This window comes from Hemiscyllium ocellatum, chromosome 26 (assembly GCF_020745735.1).
Source record: "Hemiscyllium ocellatum isolate sHemOce1 chromosome 26, sHemOce1.pat.X.cur, whole genome shotgun sequence".
Taxonomy (NCBI): domain Eukaryota; kingdom Metazoa; phylum Chordata; class Chondrichthyes; order Orectolobiformes; family Hemiscylliidae; genus Hemiscyllium; species Hemiscyllium ocellatum.
In genome coordinates, this window is record NC_083426.1 from 15362159 (window position 1) to 15381754 (window position 19596).

Consider the following 19596-nt stretch of genomic DNA (forward strand, 5'->3'; position numbering starts at 1 on the left):
CCAGAGGTGAACAAGACTAATAACACTGAAAATAATCTAGCTCAATAGTGTCAAACTTAATTTTTCTTATAATGGAAACCTTTTCAGTTAACTCCACAATAAAATCGTGTTTATTTTACTCAATATTTTGAAACTGCATGAAAATTCAAATGATTGGAAGCAGTTCTCTTAAAAAATACCATAAGATAACTTTTGCCAAAAGAAGTTTGATAGGAGAAACTAAGGAAAAACTTATGTTTCAAAGATAGGATTTTTCAAAAGATTTCTCAATACATTGAGAGAAATCTGCCAAACAAACTGGAACATACATCACCATTGGTCAACAGAAGAAAGCAAACAGCCATTTCTCTCAGAATGTATTGAACTTAATGCAGTTTACGACAAAGTGGAAAATTTTGTTTTGCTATTAGAACTGGAGCTTGCAATTCAAGTCATAAATAGCTCAGGTTTAAATTTTTGATACTTAATTGGTACTTTCTTCTCTCAAGTTCCAATTTGGAAGATATTTGCTTTCAAAATTATATAATCATATATAAGGGCAGCATTTCGTTATTCAGTAGTTTGGATATTTTGCTTGAATTCCAGTTTATTGCCCGATTTGTCATTGTTCACACCACTCCCCTCAAAATTGAGGGCCAATAGACTATTCAACCATGGGAAATATCACAACTAATACCCAACAACACTTCCAACATATGTAACTGAATAGAATAAAGAGGGGGAACCCTGGCTGCAGATTATCCTTTTCCAACTTAGAGATTTTGAGGCCAATCCTAGTACCCCAACTGAAATCAGTTAGCATCAACCAAACGCAGGCTCAGATGTAGGATTGTCAACCTTTTTATTAACACAGAGTGGCTCATGTGTAGAATGAATTGCCAGAAAAAGTGGTGGATGAAGGTACAGTTACAACATTTAACAGACATTTGGATAAGATCACAAATAGGAGAGATTTGGAGGGATATAGGCCATTTGCAGGCAGATGGGTCAGTTTAGCTTGGGAACATTGTCGGCATGGACTGGTTGGATCGAGGGGACTGTTTCCGTTCTGTATGATGCTATGACTATAACGCTGTTTCTCTCTATGCAGATGCTGTCTGAATTAATGTGTTTTTCAGCATTTTCTGTTTTTATATCAGACGTCCTGTACTTGCAATAATTTGTTTGTGTTAATATAGAATCTTCCCTTGCTATACAATTGAGCTATTCGATGTGGAATTGCAAACCTAACAAGTGGAAAAGCTATTCCACAATTGGCAAAGCTTTGTCACTCTTTTTGAAACAGCAAAGAACCAGAATAGTGTCTGTGAGGCCAGACACAACAATCAGATTGTCCTGCTAATAAAATAAATCTTAAATTGGATAGTTAAGCCAGTACTGCACTGGAGAACCAACTACAGACAAAATGTCTTTAGGGCAGAATTGTACCACATAGGAAGCCTCAGATAGAGTATTTAGGTCAGGTTGCATTGTAGGAATAGCCACATGAAGGGTAGCCCTGTGCTGAAGGAAATTGTGTGTGGATGTTTAGGACAGAGCTGAAAGTGTGTTGCTGGAAAAGCGCAGCAGGTCAGGCAGCATCCAAGGAGCAGGAGAATCGACGTTTCGGGCATGAGCCCTTCTTTAGGAATCCTGAAGGGCTCATGCCCGAAATGTCGATTCTCCCGCTCCTTGGATGCTGCCTGACCTGCTGTGCTTTTCCAGCAATACATTTTCAGGTCTGATCTCCAGCATCTGCAGTCCTCACTTTCTCCTGGATGTTTAGGACAGCAAATGTAATGATTGCACTAAATATTGGTATCATCTTAATATATTCTCCACTCCATTATTCAAAATCAATGGCAATGGTAATTTAAGACATCACTGGGTGGCATTATGAGCTTGCAAAATTTGTTTCTCATGTTCATTTTTATTTCATATGGTAGATGTAACAAGAATAAGGTTTTGGTTGATTACCTTGCTCTCCAATGTTCAGCACTGTTATTGCATAAAAAGTTTTGCCCAAGATAAATGAAAAAGATCATCAACCTATAGCACCATCTCAGGCTCAGTTTTCAGTGAAGTCAAACCTAAGTTAGTTATTTGAGCTGGTGTTTGAATACATTTCCTTCTATTACTCTGCTTTGGGATTGTTTTCCACTCCAAACAACTGGAGGGGAGCATGGAATCAAATAACACAAAACTGTCTGGTCGTGCAATTTCTGAGAGCCCGGTGGGCAAAAAGGAAATAACTTTTAACCAAACACGAGCTGTACCTGTATTGTAATATGGATGAGGACTCGTTTACAGAAACCCATATAGCTTTCTACATCCAAATTCATTTTAGATGCATGGTACAATGTTACAACTTGCAAGCAGGTACCAAGAGTACAGAAATGGGGACCCAGATCTGACTTTATTTTGATACATGTAAACTGGTTTTCAGATTAAACTCAATGACTGATGAGCAGGCAGGTGCTGCATGCAATTTGTTACATTAAAAAGCTCAGCCACTGACCGTTCTGGGGCACCACAGTAGCATTTCTGCACCATATTCTATTGAGCTTACAGAAACAACATAATCAGTACTTGTTGTTTCCTTTTATATGGCTCAAATTGGACTTTTTGATATTTCCAAGAGGATGTAAAAGGTTGTCATGGTTTGCAAACTGCTAACAAGTTGGCAGTTCATTATCAAATGATATGCATAGAGGATCTGAAGCATTTGCACTGGTGGAAAGCAGACGGGTGCCTCGCTGTAACAGACTGATATACACAGCCTCCCCTGTTAGCTGTCACACTAAATATGAAATATCTTAAGTTTTGAAGCACCATTGTTTGAAATCAACAAAGCAAGTGATAGCCAGCAGTGATTCAAGTGAACCAGAATCTAGATTAGATTGCCTACAGTGTGGAAACAGGCCATTTGGACCAACAAGTCCACACCGACCCTCCAAAGAGTAACAAACCCATTCCCCGATCCTATATTTACCCCTGACTAAGGCAATTTAGCCTGGTCAATTCACTTTACCTGCACACCTTTGGATTGTGGGTGACAGACCCGGGGAGAATGTGCAAACTCCAAATAGACAGTAGCCCAAGGTAAGAATCAAACCAGATGGGCAGAGCAATCGATGCCACTAAGTTTACAATTGGTTTCTGTCGTGCAGTGGTAGTGTTCCTATCTCTAGGGTAGAAGGCCTGGGTTTAAGTCCCACTTATTCCATAGGTGTCTGAATAGGTTAAGTAAAAATATCTACAACTGGGAGGATGGATTGCAGTGAGGGGAAGCAGCACATTACAATAGCACAGCAAATTCTAAACTTAAGGAGAAGATAAGAAAGTAAAAAAGGCAAGAGTGAATTCAAATTTGTCTCAACAAATATTTAAAACTTTCATCCTCCTGAGTACTTTTGCCAGTTCACTGTCTGAGTTGCTGGATGAAGGATGGCAAAACAGAGAGCAATCTGTCCCCTGAGGAACAGGAAAGGATCAGCCAGAGAGAAAAAAAATCATTGCACAGGCATAGTGCGATCTCCAGCCGAGTGATGCACTGGCACCGACCTGGGAGCCGAATACTGAAAACATGTCTGTGAACAGTTTGACAGCTGGATTCTGAACTTTTCAAAAATCCCACTCGGAAAAGGAATGACAAATTCAAATAAGATTTAAAACTCAATGGCACCATATTTCACGCAGCTTTACCCATCTCCCCTAAGGTGTATCAAACTAAGTCAGGAAAAAACAGACAACAAACCAAACTTCTCACCGTTGTATATGTATCAGCGACTTGACAACAGCAGATCTCCTCTTTCCCCCCGCCACTTGCACCCTTCTCTCTCTCTCTGATTTATTATGCTGGCACACTACAAACGTATACTAAATTCCTCCTTTTCTTGCTCCTCCCTTTGAAGGAGGTGACCCACGCTACAGTGCAGCTCCACAAGCGCTCAGCATCTGATGTTGATAAAACGTGCCTGACGTGAACAGACACAACTTGCAGCAGCGACTGGGGCTATTCCTCACTGATTTTCCTTCCAACCCACCTCGTCTAGGGACACTACTACCATTATACTGGGAAAGATTAGTTAACTCCGTGAGATCCCAGGAGCAGACAAAGGAATTGCCCAACCAATGCTGTGGCAACCCACTGTGGCCAACAGCCCTTGGGACAACATTACTCTGAAAACTGGGAATATATTCAAACCTGCTAGCTGTAAGGCAGCAGAATTGTGTTTTTGTTTTGTTCTGAATAGTCTGAATTCCTAAAAGAATTATCAAAGTTAAACCAATTCTTAATGGATAAGGGAGGTCACACAATTGGCAAAGACTACTTACACATGTAAACTAATGTTGAATAAAATTAATCTCCCACATTTATTTTGAAATTGTTGCAAAAATCGTAACTTACAGTTCCAAAGCTGCCATGTTATTGTTGCATGATCAGCTACGCACATACTATCTAAAGACCAGGACTTGGCTGAAAACACTAAATCTCTACCCTCACACAAAATCCAGCAGACAAAAGCTCAGGCAAGGAAGAGTTTGCAGAAGTGCATTGAATCACTATGGCTGCTTTAACTCCCAAGAACAGTGTGTTCTGAAGCGATCACTCACAACAGAGGGATTTACATTATCAGAAAAAGAACATCTTATAAAGGTTCATACAAGCCTGTAAGTAGTTTTAGTGAGGAGACTGGTGTTGCGTCAGTAATTCTTCACAGCACGAGTCCTTACACTTAAATAAAGTACAAAATCATAAAATGGGAGCAAAGGGACAAGGATTTCTCTTGTGGTTTCTTCACTGTTCTGCAGCATTAGCGGCAAGTCATAGCTGGTACAATGGAGCCTGAAATAATTAGTGAAGGGTCAATGCAAATGTGAAACAGCCCTGGCCATGATGTGAAAATGCAGAATTAGTGAATCAGATCAAGCTTAGCTTGCTATTGCACCACAGGGAGTAAACAATTCTGCATCCAGTACACAATGAGAATGGGTTGAACACGCGTACCTATGTTCAGTCAGTGAATCATGTGGCAAACAAAGGCACCTTCTGGGAGTTAAAGGATGAAAGCAAGTATCAGAAATGTTGCATCTCAAGATCAGCCAGCAACATAAATGTTGACAATAGATGTGTCACCTTTTGTTTTGGGGGGGGGGGGTGGATGGGGAATAAAACTTTTGCAACAAGAATGTTGATACCATACACATCCACATCATCTGACCTGGGACAGTTGGACACTTTGAAAAAAACCATTTTAATCGACAAGTACGGAATTAAACCCTACCATATTATGCATAGGAAGGCTATATATGCTTCAGTAAACGAGCCCTAGGGCAACTGTAGCCCACAAAAGAACACATCTGTGTTTGATCAGCCCCAACATGGTTCCCAATGGCTGACGCTGGATGGTTTCAGTGAATTCCAATAATGATTTTTGCACCCCATGCTAGGGGAAGGTCAGTCTCCTGTTCTTCTCTGGATTTCTGGTTGGCACCTGAGGTTCAGAATGCATGTCTGTGACAAACCCCACTCTGTTCTGCACGGTTCTTTGAGTGTAAAAGAGAATGTAGGCTTGGGTCTTGCACACGTCCTCCACACTGCACACATTTAGCTTAGAGTCATTACAGTGGACCCAAAACTCTAAAAGAGGGAAAAAAAAAGATACAGCAGACTTGTAAAATGTAGTGTTTATTTTCAGAATATTTATTCATATATAATATGTCCATTAAATTACGTATAGTCTGGTATGCAACTTGCACTCCCCCGAAAATCCTAAAGTCTTATCCACTCTCCATTTCACTCTTGCGGATGCCACTCCTTCCTTGGATGACACTAGCCTTCTGTTATTTTATCCAAATGGCCATTCTCCTTATGTTGAGACAGAGTCAGTGGGCTACAGGATGGGAGCTATTTCATCTGTGGACTTGTTCTACACCACTAAGTGCACTTTGTTAAGCCAGTCTGACCTACATCACATCTTTGGGAAAGTGATCAGAAGAAACATAACATCTTGGAAGTTTTGAAATAGTTGGAGGAGGAAAGTGACAGACTGGACTAAGATTATTTTGCACTTTTCATTATTATTTAGCTATTTTATTTCTTTCCTGGTTTAGCTATTTCAAGCAAACACTCCTCACTGTGATAAGTCCGTCACCTCAAATAATCCTTTTCATAACAGAGAACGGCAACAAATTGTTCAAACATATTCTACAAATACTGCAACAATCAAATTTTCTCTTGGAGGATTCAGAAAGAAGCAAACCTGACAATTTCACTGCACTTATAGATGTCACCAGAGGAAATAATTGACATTTGTGCAATTGTGGTCGTAACTAAATGATGACACTTCAACTCAAATGAAGTTCTTTAGAGAGGACTATGCTCATTCCTAATTTGGAATATCTCACTTAGAAGGGGAAGATCGCTGACATACAGTATGATTCACTGGAAGCTGCAGAGAAGGAGGAAATTACTACGTTTGATGCCAATTTTGGATGATGGCCAACAACCCTTTGATAACTCAAAAAAGTCATCGTTCTGGTTCTGCCAGGTAAATGGAGGTTGTCAGGCTACTCATACTCAGAGGGCATCATAGTCAGGCAAGACTATCTTCTTAAGGACATTTTTATGAGCAGGGGGCACGTCAATGCAATCAGGAGTGGGTTGCCAAGTTTTTCAACTGGGCACTGCGGTACCCACTGTAAGATCTACCCTGCTGAGTATGAATTCAGAAATGACTCCGGAAGCTTTGAGTCGAAGGGAAGAGCTCCACCATTGTACTTCCATAGTAATGGACATTTAACACCCTTTCTCAATAAAAGTATACTGACCTCCTTCTGTGTTGTAGCAGTATGCGGTATAGTGTCCTGAGCCAAATCCTTTTCCATGATGCATCACCACAGCTGAGAGGTCATATATGAAGCTTTCCTTGCCAAGAGTGGAGGAAGAGTCCCTGCAGCAGTAAGGCTCCATGTTTAATACCTGGTCGAAGTTGACATGCACCCCTATCTTCTCACGATGGTTGCGGCCAGACCACCTAAAAACACAGTAGCTGCATCAAGAGGGAAATAAGGAACACGAGTACAGTACATCAATGCCCTGTAAAAAATACTGATTCTGTATAAGATAACCAGATAAAAATAAGTCATTTTATTAGTTTGTTTAAATACAACAATTCCCAACAACAAAAGGTGAAAAGTTTAATCTTTGGTGCGTGCTGAGTTAGCTATCTCAGCCACAGCAGGGATACAGGCTTCCCACGGTAAGAAAAGCAGCAAATATAATGAAAACTATATTAACCAGGATAGCACCTCAGTACCTCAGCAGAAAGTTGTGCACCAGGACAGGAGATGCCTTGATTGCAATGCATTCCAAAATAGCTTAACACTTCCACAATATCATAATGCAGAATTGCTTAGTGCTGTGATGTTTAGCATTGCATTCACTGTTAAAGGGACATACAAATAACCTATCCTTGGGGCAAGGAACTAGAGAATCACCAACAACCATGAAATGCTTCCCTTAAATTCCCTTCACTGGTTTCTGAAATTGTCTGGTTGTGTTAAGATTGCTGCAAGACCATGCATAGACCTAACTCACACGTTGCCTCTTTGCCCACTGTGTGTCACACTCTCGAGTGCTGCTGTCTGCACTCCTGCGAAACCTGGAAGGAACTGTGGAACCATGTTATAATACCAAAAAAGGGTAAACACTTGCAGGAGGCAAGAGGAAGAAAGGGGGAGAAATAAAGTGAGGAAAATATATAGGGCCAGGCATTTACACATCGGTTTATTTAACAGGGTAAAAATTAGGCCCACAGAACAAATGCATCAATTGGTAAAAGAAAGGGAATATAGTGGATACAAGGTGTCATGATATCTAAACACAGAATTAATTCAAATGGTATAAAATATCAGTTGTCGCTGGGGCAATGTAACAGAGCACCAATACACCGTGCTAAACCTAGAGCAAAATTCTGTACCAGCACAGCAATGCTATACAGCAGGCTCTTGTTTATGGGGCAGATCCGATTGGGAAGAGGAGAATCAAAAGGAAGCCCTCGACCAGGGATGGGGAACCTGCAGCCTTCTGGGCCAGTGTGTGTGGCCTTTTGAATGAATCCAAATTTTGCAGAACAAAGTCTTTTTTTTTATTCATATGTTTTTTTTCATCCTATATTATTTTAATCTTAAAATGAATGTATTTAAAATACCAGAGTGTAAAAGAAAATTCAACAAAATAATCCTCACAGACTGACCGCCACAATTAGAAAATTGGTAAGTCATGAGGGCTAAAACTGCAGACCCCCATGCTGCAACCAAATATTCAAATGCTTTCCTACAAAAAAATAGTCAGAACAAAGTCATTAAAAGGTTAGTTAACTTGAGAATTAATATTTTCTTTTTTTAAGTTAGTTAGTACATAGTAGTTAGATTTTTACAAAATAATGTGAATTTTGAAGAATATATAATTGAAGTTTCTTGGATGCGACCTTATTAGATTACAACTAACATAATGCTGCCTTCCAACATGAAAAGGTTCCCCACCTCTGCCCTAGACTAATCTCTCAGGTAAAATGCTGCTGCTTTCCAAAGTTAAATAAGAGTGACATCAAAATATCTCTGACACGAAGTCATTGGAGAGAACAAGACCGACGTCCAAAAACTCGATCAACAGCTGGGTTTTAAGAATTGAACTTAGAAATGGAAAAGCACAAATTGAAAAGATTTGTAGGTGTGGAAGAGGCTAAGTAGATGGGGGAAATCTGAAAACAAGGAGGAGAATTTCAAAATTAAGACAGTGTCAGACCAGGAGGTCAGAAATACAGAGGAATCTCGATTATCCGAAAATCGGATTATCCAAAGGAGATTGGAGGTCCCAATAGAAACATTACATCAAAGATGTGTTTCCAACACTGATCGTGTCTTTTGTTTACAGTGATTAAACAAACACCATCTCCAAATGACTGACCTCCTGCCCATTCTCTCTCCCCATACCTTCCCTGGAGTTCTACAGAGGGATATATCCTAAACACCCCCCTTCCTCAAATAATCTGTCCAGCATTGTCCTGTACAGGACAATTGTGGAACCTATCAAAACGTTACAGTAAAATGTTGTGTGTGGGGGTGGGGGCAAGCAGTGTTGAACAGGGATGGGGGGGGGGGGGGGGGGGGGGGGGGGGCGGAGGGCGGTGTTGGAAGGGCAGGCAGTATTGGATGGGGCGGTGTTGGACATGTTTGGGGGCGAGCGGTGGTGGTGTTGGATGGTGTTGGGGAGGGCGGTGCGCTGCTGCTGTCTCCTGAACGGTGGGCAGACTTTTAAAAACTCCGAGCCCCAGAGGAAAGGCATTTAATCGATTAGCTGAATAATCGATTATCTGAACAAAATAATGCCCATCCATCTTGTTTGGATAATCGAGGTTTCCCTGTACAGGGAGAGAGATCCAGAGCAAATTAAGATACAAGCAATGTTGTGGATGAGCATAAACTTATATGGGATGGATGTTAGAAGGCCAGTCAGGACAGCATTGAAATTATCAAGTATCAAAAGCAAGGTTGTCAACTCCAGTCGTGAATGCACGGGGATAGGAACAGAGTTCAGCAAAGTTGTGGACTGAAAGTACACAGGCTTGGTGATGGTGCAGATACATTGTCAGAAACGTACTCTTCAAGGTGAAGAGCAACAACGGTGCTGAAAGGTATTTCTCAACTTAAAACAGCTCGAGAGATGGAAGTGGTGGTCAGGGAGCACTAAAGAATTGTATTAAGAGGAGGAAACTTCTGTGCATCCAACATCGACTGCCAGGCAAGTAATATGATAAATCAAAGACAGGCCAGGAAAGGATGCTGTGAGGATATGCTGTCTGCTTAGCCAAGACTGTACACTACTGCAGAAATGGACAGTTCATGCAATATGCATTTAATATCCCTGTCAGGCCTAGAGTAATCAATCAATAAATAGACAATGTTTTGCTGCATCAGTGCTCCGGCAATAAATGGTTACTAACATGAGGAACTCTGCTTTCTCATACACAGTACAAATGCCATCATCTGCTTTTCACCAATGAAAGCCAGAGCACCAATTCTCTTAGGATTTTCCAACTTGTTTCAGTCTGGGGTAACTTCAGTTCAAGGTTAGCTTATCATATTGATAAAATGAAATATTAAATACATTTATTTTAGGGGGTGTCTAAGGAACTCCCACATTTATGCAATGTGCCTTTGAGAGGAATGAAAAGATTTGTAAGAAATCTTTAATTCAATATGTATTTTAATAAAAAACAAAACGGACGGAATATTGCAGAAACTAGACGGCAACTAGAATGGTCTCACTGATGACTCAACAAGCTGACTACACTTAGCTCAGATTCTAATCAAAATGAAGTTATTTTCTTGGAAAGAGTAAAGAAGAATTAAAAACTTTTATTTCATGCCTTCCAATGAAGTGTCCTTCTGAAGTGTAATCGCTGTGTAATGTGGCACCTAAGTTTGAGTGAGCATCTCCTACAAACAGCAAGATGATAATTATTGGATAATTTGTTTTCAGTGATGTCGATTAAGGGATAACTATCGGTCAAGACACCAGGGATAACTTCTCTAGTCTTCTTTGAAATAGCGCCATGGAATTCTTTGCAGATGCCAATAGAGCAGACAGCATCTTAGCTCAAATTTAATCTGAAAGATTGCACTTCTGATAGTGCAGTACTCCCTCTGTCACACCTTATAGTGAAGTGCTTGCCTAGAAATTTGTGAGGTTTCTGGTGTGAGACTTGAACACATTTCTAATTCAAGAGTGCTCTGCATTTGAGCACTGAAATGACAAACGTACCAATTAAAATAGTCATAGATTAAGCAACAGTGATAGGAACACAAGCTTTTGCAGCTGCAGCAAATTCATCTTACCTGAATCTTTTAAGGTGCAGACGGAGGACCTGAGGTAGTCTGTATATCATTAGCTGTTTTTGAGCTTCTGTCAGGACAAGGGGCTTTGGCGAGGATTTTCGTCGTTTACCTGAGAGATAATTAGCCAGAATTATATAAAATTCGTAGCAAAGAAACAGGACATTTGGCCCAACTGCTCTATGCTGTTGCTTATGTATCACTTTAACTGATATTTTACTGAAACAGACAAAGAGAAGGGTAATCATATTTTCAGTTAAAAGTACTTAAGGTCAGATGCACTGGTATACGTCACTGTCCTACTTATAACAATGCTTCACAGCTTAAGTTTGTTCTGTGACAAGGAATGCTTTGTGGTTGTTCTAGACCAAACAGTGTGCTGAGTGGACTAATCCTTCGATGCAAATGTTCAAAAGGTATTTTTGATCTAACAGTAATTGAGAACAATGCAATGACAACTAGAAAAATACATGATAAAAGAAGTATGAATCTGTGTTATCTTAAGGTCCCATGAAGTGGCCACAATTTAGTATTTCTCACAATGCTTCAGTTTGTTGAAGCAGTGAATAGCCATACAGGCCAGAAGAATTCTAAAGATGATCCCTGTCCTTATGAAGTCTTGCCATCTCTGTATGGGCACTTCAAATGCTGTCAGAACCTTTCGACAGGGAAATCATAATTCCTGCTCTTGCTTTCCATTTAGCGATTATCGTTGCTTATGTAAGCATACAGTCAGGACAGGATTGGTTGTGGATAGCCAGGATCAAGTCTAACTTGCTTTGGAAGTGTGTCATAACATATCTGAACAGGGCAAGAGGGGCTTATTAAAAACAAAAATTCTAGGCACATCTAAGAATATACTCATTCCACAGGTGCAAAAGTCTTGAGTACTTCAAGTCTGAATAGCAAGCGTCAGAGAGCTCATCTGAGAGGAAAGCTCACTTAAAAGGAGCACTGCTTACTGTTGCACTGGTCGCAAGCGTAAATCCTTCCTTCCAAAGCCTCCGTTTCTGTAAACTTTGCCAGCATTTCCGTCAGAGTGCATTCTTTAAGCTGAGTAGCACCCTTCTGAAGACAATGATAACGCTCTGGAAACTCCAGTGAAAGATCCCAAAATGGTTCAATGGTGTTGGATTTGTAGTTGCATGTCAGGCATGTGACCTGTAGAAAGGGATAATAATATGAACAGATTTCCCAGAATACTAAAGGTGACTTACCCCATAAAATGGCTTATGGTTTATAGCACAAATAAGGCCATTCTATCCATCTGTGTCAATTCTCTCTAAAGCATATTTATCCGTTATTTCCTGGAAAGGTGCAATCTTTGTCTTCACTAGTAAAGGGATTCTATGTTTGCCAACTTTGAAGCAAGCCATTTCCATTATATTCCATTTTCATAGGACTTTAAATTGTTGACCACTTCTGAACGATGCTATGGCTAGAGAAAATAGCCTCTGTTCACCCTTTTAAAATTATTTAAAATTTATTTTAAAGCTGTACCTAAATTTCTTAGTCAATAGGTAAAGTCAGAACATAGCTTTAAACTTTAATTTCCAATCTTTGGGATCAACTTGGTGAACCTATTGTCATTTTCTTTCTAGACAGGACAGCCAAAACTGAAAACCACTGCTGATCTAACCATTGCTCAGTTTAGTAACAGGAACATGGGACAGGTGGCCATTCAGCCCCTCGAGCCTGTTTCACCTTTCAATGAGATCACAACTAATCTGTAGCCTAATTCCATACACCTGCTTTTAGCATATATCCCTCAATACCTTCGCTTAATAAATATCTATCCAGATTTAAAATTAACAGGTTCCACTGCAGTTTGGGGAGCAGAGTTATAAACATCTAGTATCCTGTGTGTAGAAGTGCTTCCTAACATCTCTACTGCATGGTCTGGTCCTAATTCTCACTATGTGCCCTAGTTCTAGAATCCTTAACCAGTGGAAATACTTTATTTTTATCCACCCTGTTAATATCTTGATGGCTTCAATCAGCTCACTTCTTAACCTTTTACATTCTAGAGGAAGCAGACCTAATGTGTGTAACCTCAGGTCGGCATTTAACCTGTTGCCTGGATCTGCTCACAGTACTCCAAGTGGCGTCTAACAAGGGTTTTGTACAACTGCAGCATAGCTTCTGCATCCTTGTACTCCTGTTCTCGAGATATAAAGGCCAGCATACCATTAAGCTTTCTTAATTATTTTCAGCAACAGTTCATGACATTTTAAAGATCTATACACCTGAACCCACCCTCTCACAAAGTATCTTTCAACATTCACTGTATTTAACTTCATGTTATCTAGAAAGTCACATGCTCCCTCTCCCTTGTCAGTCCAAAATGGATAACCTCACATTTGCTTATAAAGAATTTTATCTGCCACAATTTTGCCGATCCACTATCAATATCCCTTTGTAATTGTACGCTCTCATCTACACTGTCTACAATGCCATCGAACTGTGTGTCATCAGCAAACTTGATATACAACTTTCTATGTCATTAACCAAGTCGTTAATAAATAATGTGAATAATCAGGAGGTTCTAACAGATTCTGATGGAACTTAAAAACAAACTGCTGGAGAGACTCAACAGGTCAGGCAGCATCTACAGAGAGTAAGCAGAGTTAACGCTTCGGGTCCAACGACCTTTTATAAGACATTTTTTACTTTATCTCCAAGATGAGAGTTCTCCAGCAATTTCTGTTTTTGCTTCAGATTTCCAGCATCCACAGTTCTTTCATTTTTCCCCTTGTGGGACACCACTGGTCACATCTTGCCAATTTGAGGACCTCTCCATTATCCCTCCTTTCTGTTGCTTGCCAACCAATTTTCTAGCCATGTCAATAATTTAGCCTCAATTCTGTTGGTGTCTACCTTGGCTAACAGTCTCTTATATGGGACTTGATCAAATGCCTTCTCAAAGTCCATATAAACAACGTCCACATATTTACTTGTTCATTACCCAAGCCAACCCAAAAATTCAATAGGGTTTGTCAGGCATGACCTAACTGTCATGAATCTATGCTAACTATCCCTGATTAACTGAATACGTGAGATTCGGTTACCATCCTGAATTATAGACTCGCCACTACAGATATTAAGCTAACTGGGGTCTGTAATTGGGTAAAAAGTGAGGTCTGCAGATGCTGGAGATCACAGTTGAAAATGTGTTGCTGGTTAAAGCACAGCAGGTTAGGCAGCATCCAAGGAATATGCCCGAAACGTTGAATTTCCTATTCCTTGGATGCTGCCTAACCTGCTGTGCTTTAACCAGCAACACATTTTCAACTGGGGTCTGTAATTCCCTGCTTTTCCTCTTTCACCCTTCTTAAAAAGCAGATTGACATGTGCATTCTTCCAAAAAGACAGCTCCTGTATCTAGGGAACTCAAAGATTATAGTTAGGGCATCTGCAATGTGCTCTCCTACTCCTTTAACACCAGTAGCTAGAAATCATCAGGTCCTGGGGATTATCACACTTTATTTCTGTAATTTCCTCATTAACAATGCTTTACTTACGCTAATTTTATTCACAGTCCCTGTCCCGAATCATTGTTAATTTCTTTGTGACTTCTGGCAAGCTCGTCTTCTTTTCTATTGTAAACACTGAGGCAAAGTAATTATTCAACATGTCTGCTACTTCCCCATAGTCATTGACAATATTCCTTCTTTCAACCCTTTAGTGGGCTAACCTTGCTTCTGATCATCCACTTGCCCTTTAACTATAAAATTGCTTTGGATTGATTGTGATGTCCCTTGCAAGTTTGCTTTCATAATCCCTTTTAGTGGTTCTTTCTTATAAGGTGCTTTGTACAAACAAAAAGCAACAATCAGTGCTTTGTGCATTTTTGTAAGCCCTTTAATTTTACTTTTGTGCCATCCCTTATCTTGCTAGTTTTCCACGTCTGTTTTTCTGCAAAGTGGAGCTTTACCCTCTCAGGGGTATAAGCTGGTGTTGTTTCAGTTTTAAAACCCTAAATTCTGTCACCATTTCCATATGGTTTTATCTACTTGCATTCACACAGTCAGGGACCCATGTCCCAACTCATTTCACAAGGTGAAATGGGAAAAGAACACACCAGACAACTGAGGAATTAAGATACAGGCTACTATAGGTGATTGAAGGTTAACCAGGGACCGGAGAGTGGTGGAGGTCTTGGGAGTTTAGAAAACATTTCAGCTTGGACAAAGAAAAGCTCAGTTTCTACTGGTATAGTAAAGGAGAAGAGAGAAGATGGGGCAGAAGGCATCCATCAACCACTGGATGCAAGCTCGTGTGGAACTGAAGAAACTTGGAAAGGCAGGATGCTTTGAGACCATAACAATATTTGTAAACAAGAGCAAATACACTGAAATCAATGTAATCGAAGGAAGGGATTTACTGCCAGAATTAGTGCCAAACAGGATGCAGGTGGCAACATTTACTGGAATAAGTCTAACTTGTCAGCAGGCATAATAAATGTGCCCAAGCACATCCAGATACATCTGGTCCGTTTATCAATGAGAGCAGTTCTCGTCAATTTTTGACCGCTGGCACATTCAATGTGTGTATTTTTATTGTTTGCATTTGTTTTAGATTAGATTAGATTACTTAATGTGAAAACAGGCCTTTTGGGTCGAACAAGTCCACACCAACCTTCTGAAGAGCAACCCACCCAGACCCATTCCCCTTCACCTACCACTGTGGGCAATTTAGCATGGCCAATTCACCTAACTTGCACATTTGTTTTTTGGACTGTGTGAGGAAACCCACACAGACAAGGGGAGAACGTGCAAACTCCACACAGACAGGTTGCCTGAGGTGGGAATTGAACCCCGGTCTCTGGTGCTGTGAGGCAGCAGTGCTAACCATTATGCCACCGTGCCGCCCATTATTTGCTATAACAATTCTGTGGAAGTCATTTACATCATCTAAATTTGTGTCAGAGAATTGAAAAAACATGGCCAAATGTACTTTCCTCTGTTGTTCCACTTCCATTACACAAACTAACCAAATACAGTATTAGTGTCAAGCATTGCAGTGGTTCTGTTCGCCAAGCTGGAAGTATTTGTTGCAAACGTTTCGTCCCCTGGCTAGGAGACATCATCAGTGCTCTGGAGCCTCCTGCGAAGCGCTTCTTTGATGTTTCTTCCGGTATTTATAGTGGTCTGTCCTTGCCGCTTCCGGGTGTCAGTTTCAGCTGCCCGCTGTAGTGATTGGTATATTGGGTCCAGGTCGATGTGTCTGTTGATGGAATTTGTGGATGAATGCCATGCCTCTAGGAATTCCCTGGCTGTTCTCTGTCTGGCTTGCCCTATGATAGTAGTGTTTTCCCAGTCGAATTCATGTTGCTTGTTGTCTGAGTGTGTGGCTACTAGGGATAGCTGGTCGTGTCGTTTCGTGGCTAGTTGGTGTTCATGGATGCGGATTGTTAGCTGTCTTCCTGTTTGTCCTATATAGTGTTTTGTGCAGTCCTTGCATGGTATTTTATAAACTACATTAGTTTTGCTCATGTTGGGTATTGGCTCCTTTGTTCTAGTAAGTTGTTGTCTGAGCGTGGCTGTTGGTTTGTGTGCCGTTATGAGTCCTAGGGGTCGCAGTAGTCTGGCTGTCAGTTCTGCAACGCTCCTGATGTATGGTAGTGTGGCTAGTCCTTTTGGTTGTGGCATGTCCTCGTTCCGTGGTCTATCTCTTAGGCATCTGTTGATAAAGTTGCGCGGGTATCCGTTTTTGGCGACATACATAACAGAAACCAGGAGGCGGAACCTATGTCCAGTAGGTTGGCTATTGTTTCTCTGGCTAGGGTTTTGTCAATCGAAGTGAACAGTGCCGTCACGTCGAATGAGATCATGGTTTCTTCTTTGTCTATGTGTGTATTCCTGATGGCGTCCAAGAATTCCTGTGTTGATTGTATGGAGTGTTTGGATCCGCTGACCAGGTGTTTCAGTTTCTGTTGTAGTTCAACAGGAAAACAACACACACAGACCAAGTCCTAAACTATGAAAGTAACCACCCCAACACACACAAACGAAGCTGCATCAGGACACTATTCAAAAGAGCTACAACACACTGCAGTACACCAGAACTGCGAAAAGAGGAAGAGGAACACCTATACAAGGTATTCGCCAAAAACGGATACCCGCGCAACTTTATCAACAGATGCCTAAGAGATAGACCACGGAACGAGGACATGCCACAACCAAAAGGACTAGCCACACTACCATACATCAGGAGCGTTGCAGAACTGACAGCCAGACTACTGCGACCCCTAGGACTCATAACGGCACACAAACCAACAGCCACGCTCAGACAACAACTTACTAGAACAAAGGAGCCAATACCCAACATGAGCAAAACTAATGTAGTTTATAAAATACCATGCAAGGACTGCACAAAACACTATATAGGACAAACAGGAAGACAGCTAACAATCCGCATCCATGAACACCAACTAGCCACGAAACGACACGACCAGCTATCCCTAGTAGCCACACACTCAGACAACAAGCAACATGAATTCGACTGGGAAAACACTACTATCATAGGGCAAGCCAGACAGAGAACAGCCAGGGAATTCCTAGAGGCATGGCATTCATCCACAAATTCCATCAACAGACACATCGACCTGGACCCAATATACCAATCACTACAGCGGGCAGCTGAAACTGACACCCGGAAGCGGCAAGGACAGACCACTATAAATGCCGGAAGAAACATCAAAGAAGCGCTTCGCAGGAGGCTCCAGAGCACTGATGATGTCTCCTAGCCAGGGGACGAAACGTTTGCAACAAAAACTTCCAGCTCGGCGAACAGAACCACTACAACAAGCACCCCAGCTACAAATCTTCGCACAAACTTTGAGTATCAAGCATTGCCATAAAGCAAGCTCTGGAGTCAGCTCAGGCCCTGACTCAAGATTTAACCAACAACACTACAGCCAGTGAGACTAACAATGTTGCAGTTTATTATGCAAATTCAGAGAAAGACACATGTACAATGAGGACAAAGTAACTGAGAATGTTCATACAAAAGGGGTTACTTCTAATTGAGACAACAGTTCATTATTTACAATGTAAGTTCATAACTAAATCCCCACCTTGGAATAGCTTAACATGTCTGTGGATAACCTCTTTTAAGGTTCAAGATATCCAGATGATTAAGTGACTGACTAATTTGACATTCAAATCTAACCTTGCAATAAATGGTCAGATCTTTAGATGTCTGCTGCTAAATTCATTTTTCTTCCCCCTTCATTCCTCAGCTGGAGGAGGTCCCTTTCCACCACTGATAACTTGTGTAAACTCAGCCCTGCTGAAGAATATGTAAGAAAAAAAGATGTCTCAGGTGACTTGCTCTCCAGCTGAATCTCCCAAGATGAGCACACGGGTACAAGCCCACATCTTGCTATTCTGAGTCACTACACATACAGACAAAATGATACGCTTTCACTAACAGCATGCACTAACAAACATATTTAAAATATGTTATGTAACAATTGTAAGGGCCCAAATTAGTGTACCAGTTTCTTCAGTTTAACACAAAATAAATCCACAAATACTGCCATTTAAATAAACCATATACAAGGCTGGTGCTCATGTAAGTCGGAAAACACCCATCTCATACGGTGCAGGTAAAGATGCACCGAGGCATGGTCCATTGGAGAGACGAAGTAGACGCATGACAATGCATGAATGGACACCACACAACAATTGCCAGACAGAGGTGTTCCCTTCCAATCAGGGAACACTTCAGCAGGCAGGGACATTCAGCCTCGGATCTTCAGGCAACCGTCCTGCAGGGTGGACTTCAGGATATGCAACAATGCAGAATGGTCGAGCAGAAGCTGATAGCCAAGTTCAATATCCACGAGAGTGGCCTCAACTAGGACTTGGGGTCCAGGTGACCCCACGACACTATATACACTCTCACACAAGCACACATATACACACCCAGACATACACCCCCCACGCTCTCAGAGGCTTACACTGTCACACCCATGCACACTACCACACATACACACACAAATTCACACTCTCCCAAACACACACACACTCTGTCCCCCTCACATGCATGCATGCATACACACTCGCCCCCACCTATGGGGTGAATTTGCATTTGCAGAATTATATTTTCAGGCTCATTCTATTTTGCTCAAAAAACACAATCTGTAGGCAGTCAATCCATGTGACATGTTGTAAATTCCTACTTTGGAAATAGAACCAGTCTGACTCAAGATTGGAATACAGACAGACTAACCTCACACCTTTAATGCACTGACTGAGTTGAGATGTCACCTTTTAAAAAATAAACCCTTAAGTTATCTCAAGAATGTGATCTAAAAAAAAGTTCTGGGATTTGCATATTAATGATTCAAAACCTGCAATCCATTCTAAAAGATGAAAGACTTAACAGGAATCTAGGTTTGTTCAATATATTGTAACAGTTGTATGACACTATGATCGTGTGTTATAAATTCTGTCTCCTATGAGCCTGCCCCACTCGCTACCTGACACAGGAGCAGCCCTTTGAAAGTTAGTACTTCCAAATAAACCTGTTGGACTATAACCTGGTGTTGTATGATTGTTAACTTTGCCCACCCCAGTACAACTGCAAATGTGTTGCTGGTCAAAGCACAGCAGGTTAGGCAGCATCTCAGGAATAGAGAATTCGACGTTTCGAGCATAAGCCCTTCATCAGGAATAAGAGAGAGAGAGCCAAGCCGGCTGAGATAAA

General features: G+C 41.1%; 1 protein-coding gene across 2 annotated transcripts in view; it reads right to left on the reverse strand.

Annotated features, from left to right (window-relative positions):
- Window positions 1-1707: 1707 nt before the first annotated feature.
- The window catches only part of LOC132828361 (ubiquitin carboxyl-terminal hydrolase 49-like), a 72720-nt gene continuing 54831 nt past the window's right edge, over window positions 1708-19596 (reverse strand). The window contains exons 4-7 of one of the 2 annotated variants that reach the window (XM_060845394.1): window positions 11844-12042; window positions 10885-10993; window positions 6814-7019; window positions 1708-5623 (exon numbers count right to left, since the gene is read on the reverse strand). In XM_060845394.1, the coding sequence (XP_060701377.1) occupies window positions 5430-5623; window positions 6814-7019; window positions 10885-10993; window positions 11844-12042 (708 nt within the window). In that variant the 3' untranslated portion in view covers window positions 1708-5429. Of the gene's footprint in view, window positions 5624-6813; window positions 7035-10884; window positions 10994-11843; window positions 12043-19596 lie in introns of both variants that reach the window. The other variant, XM_060845393.1, reaches the window with a different exon arrangement.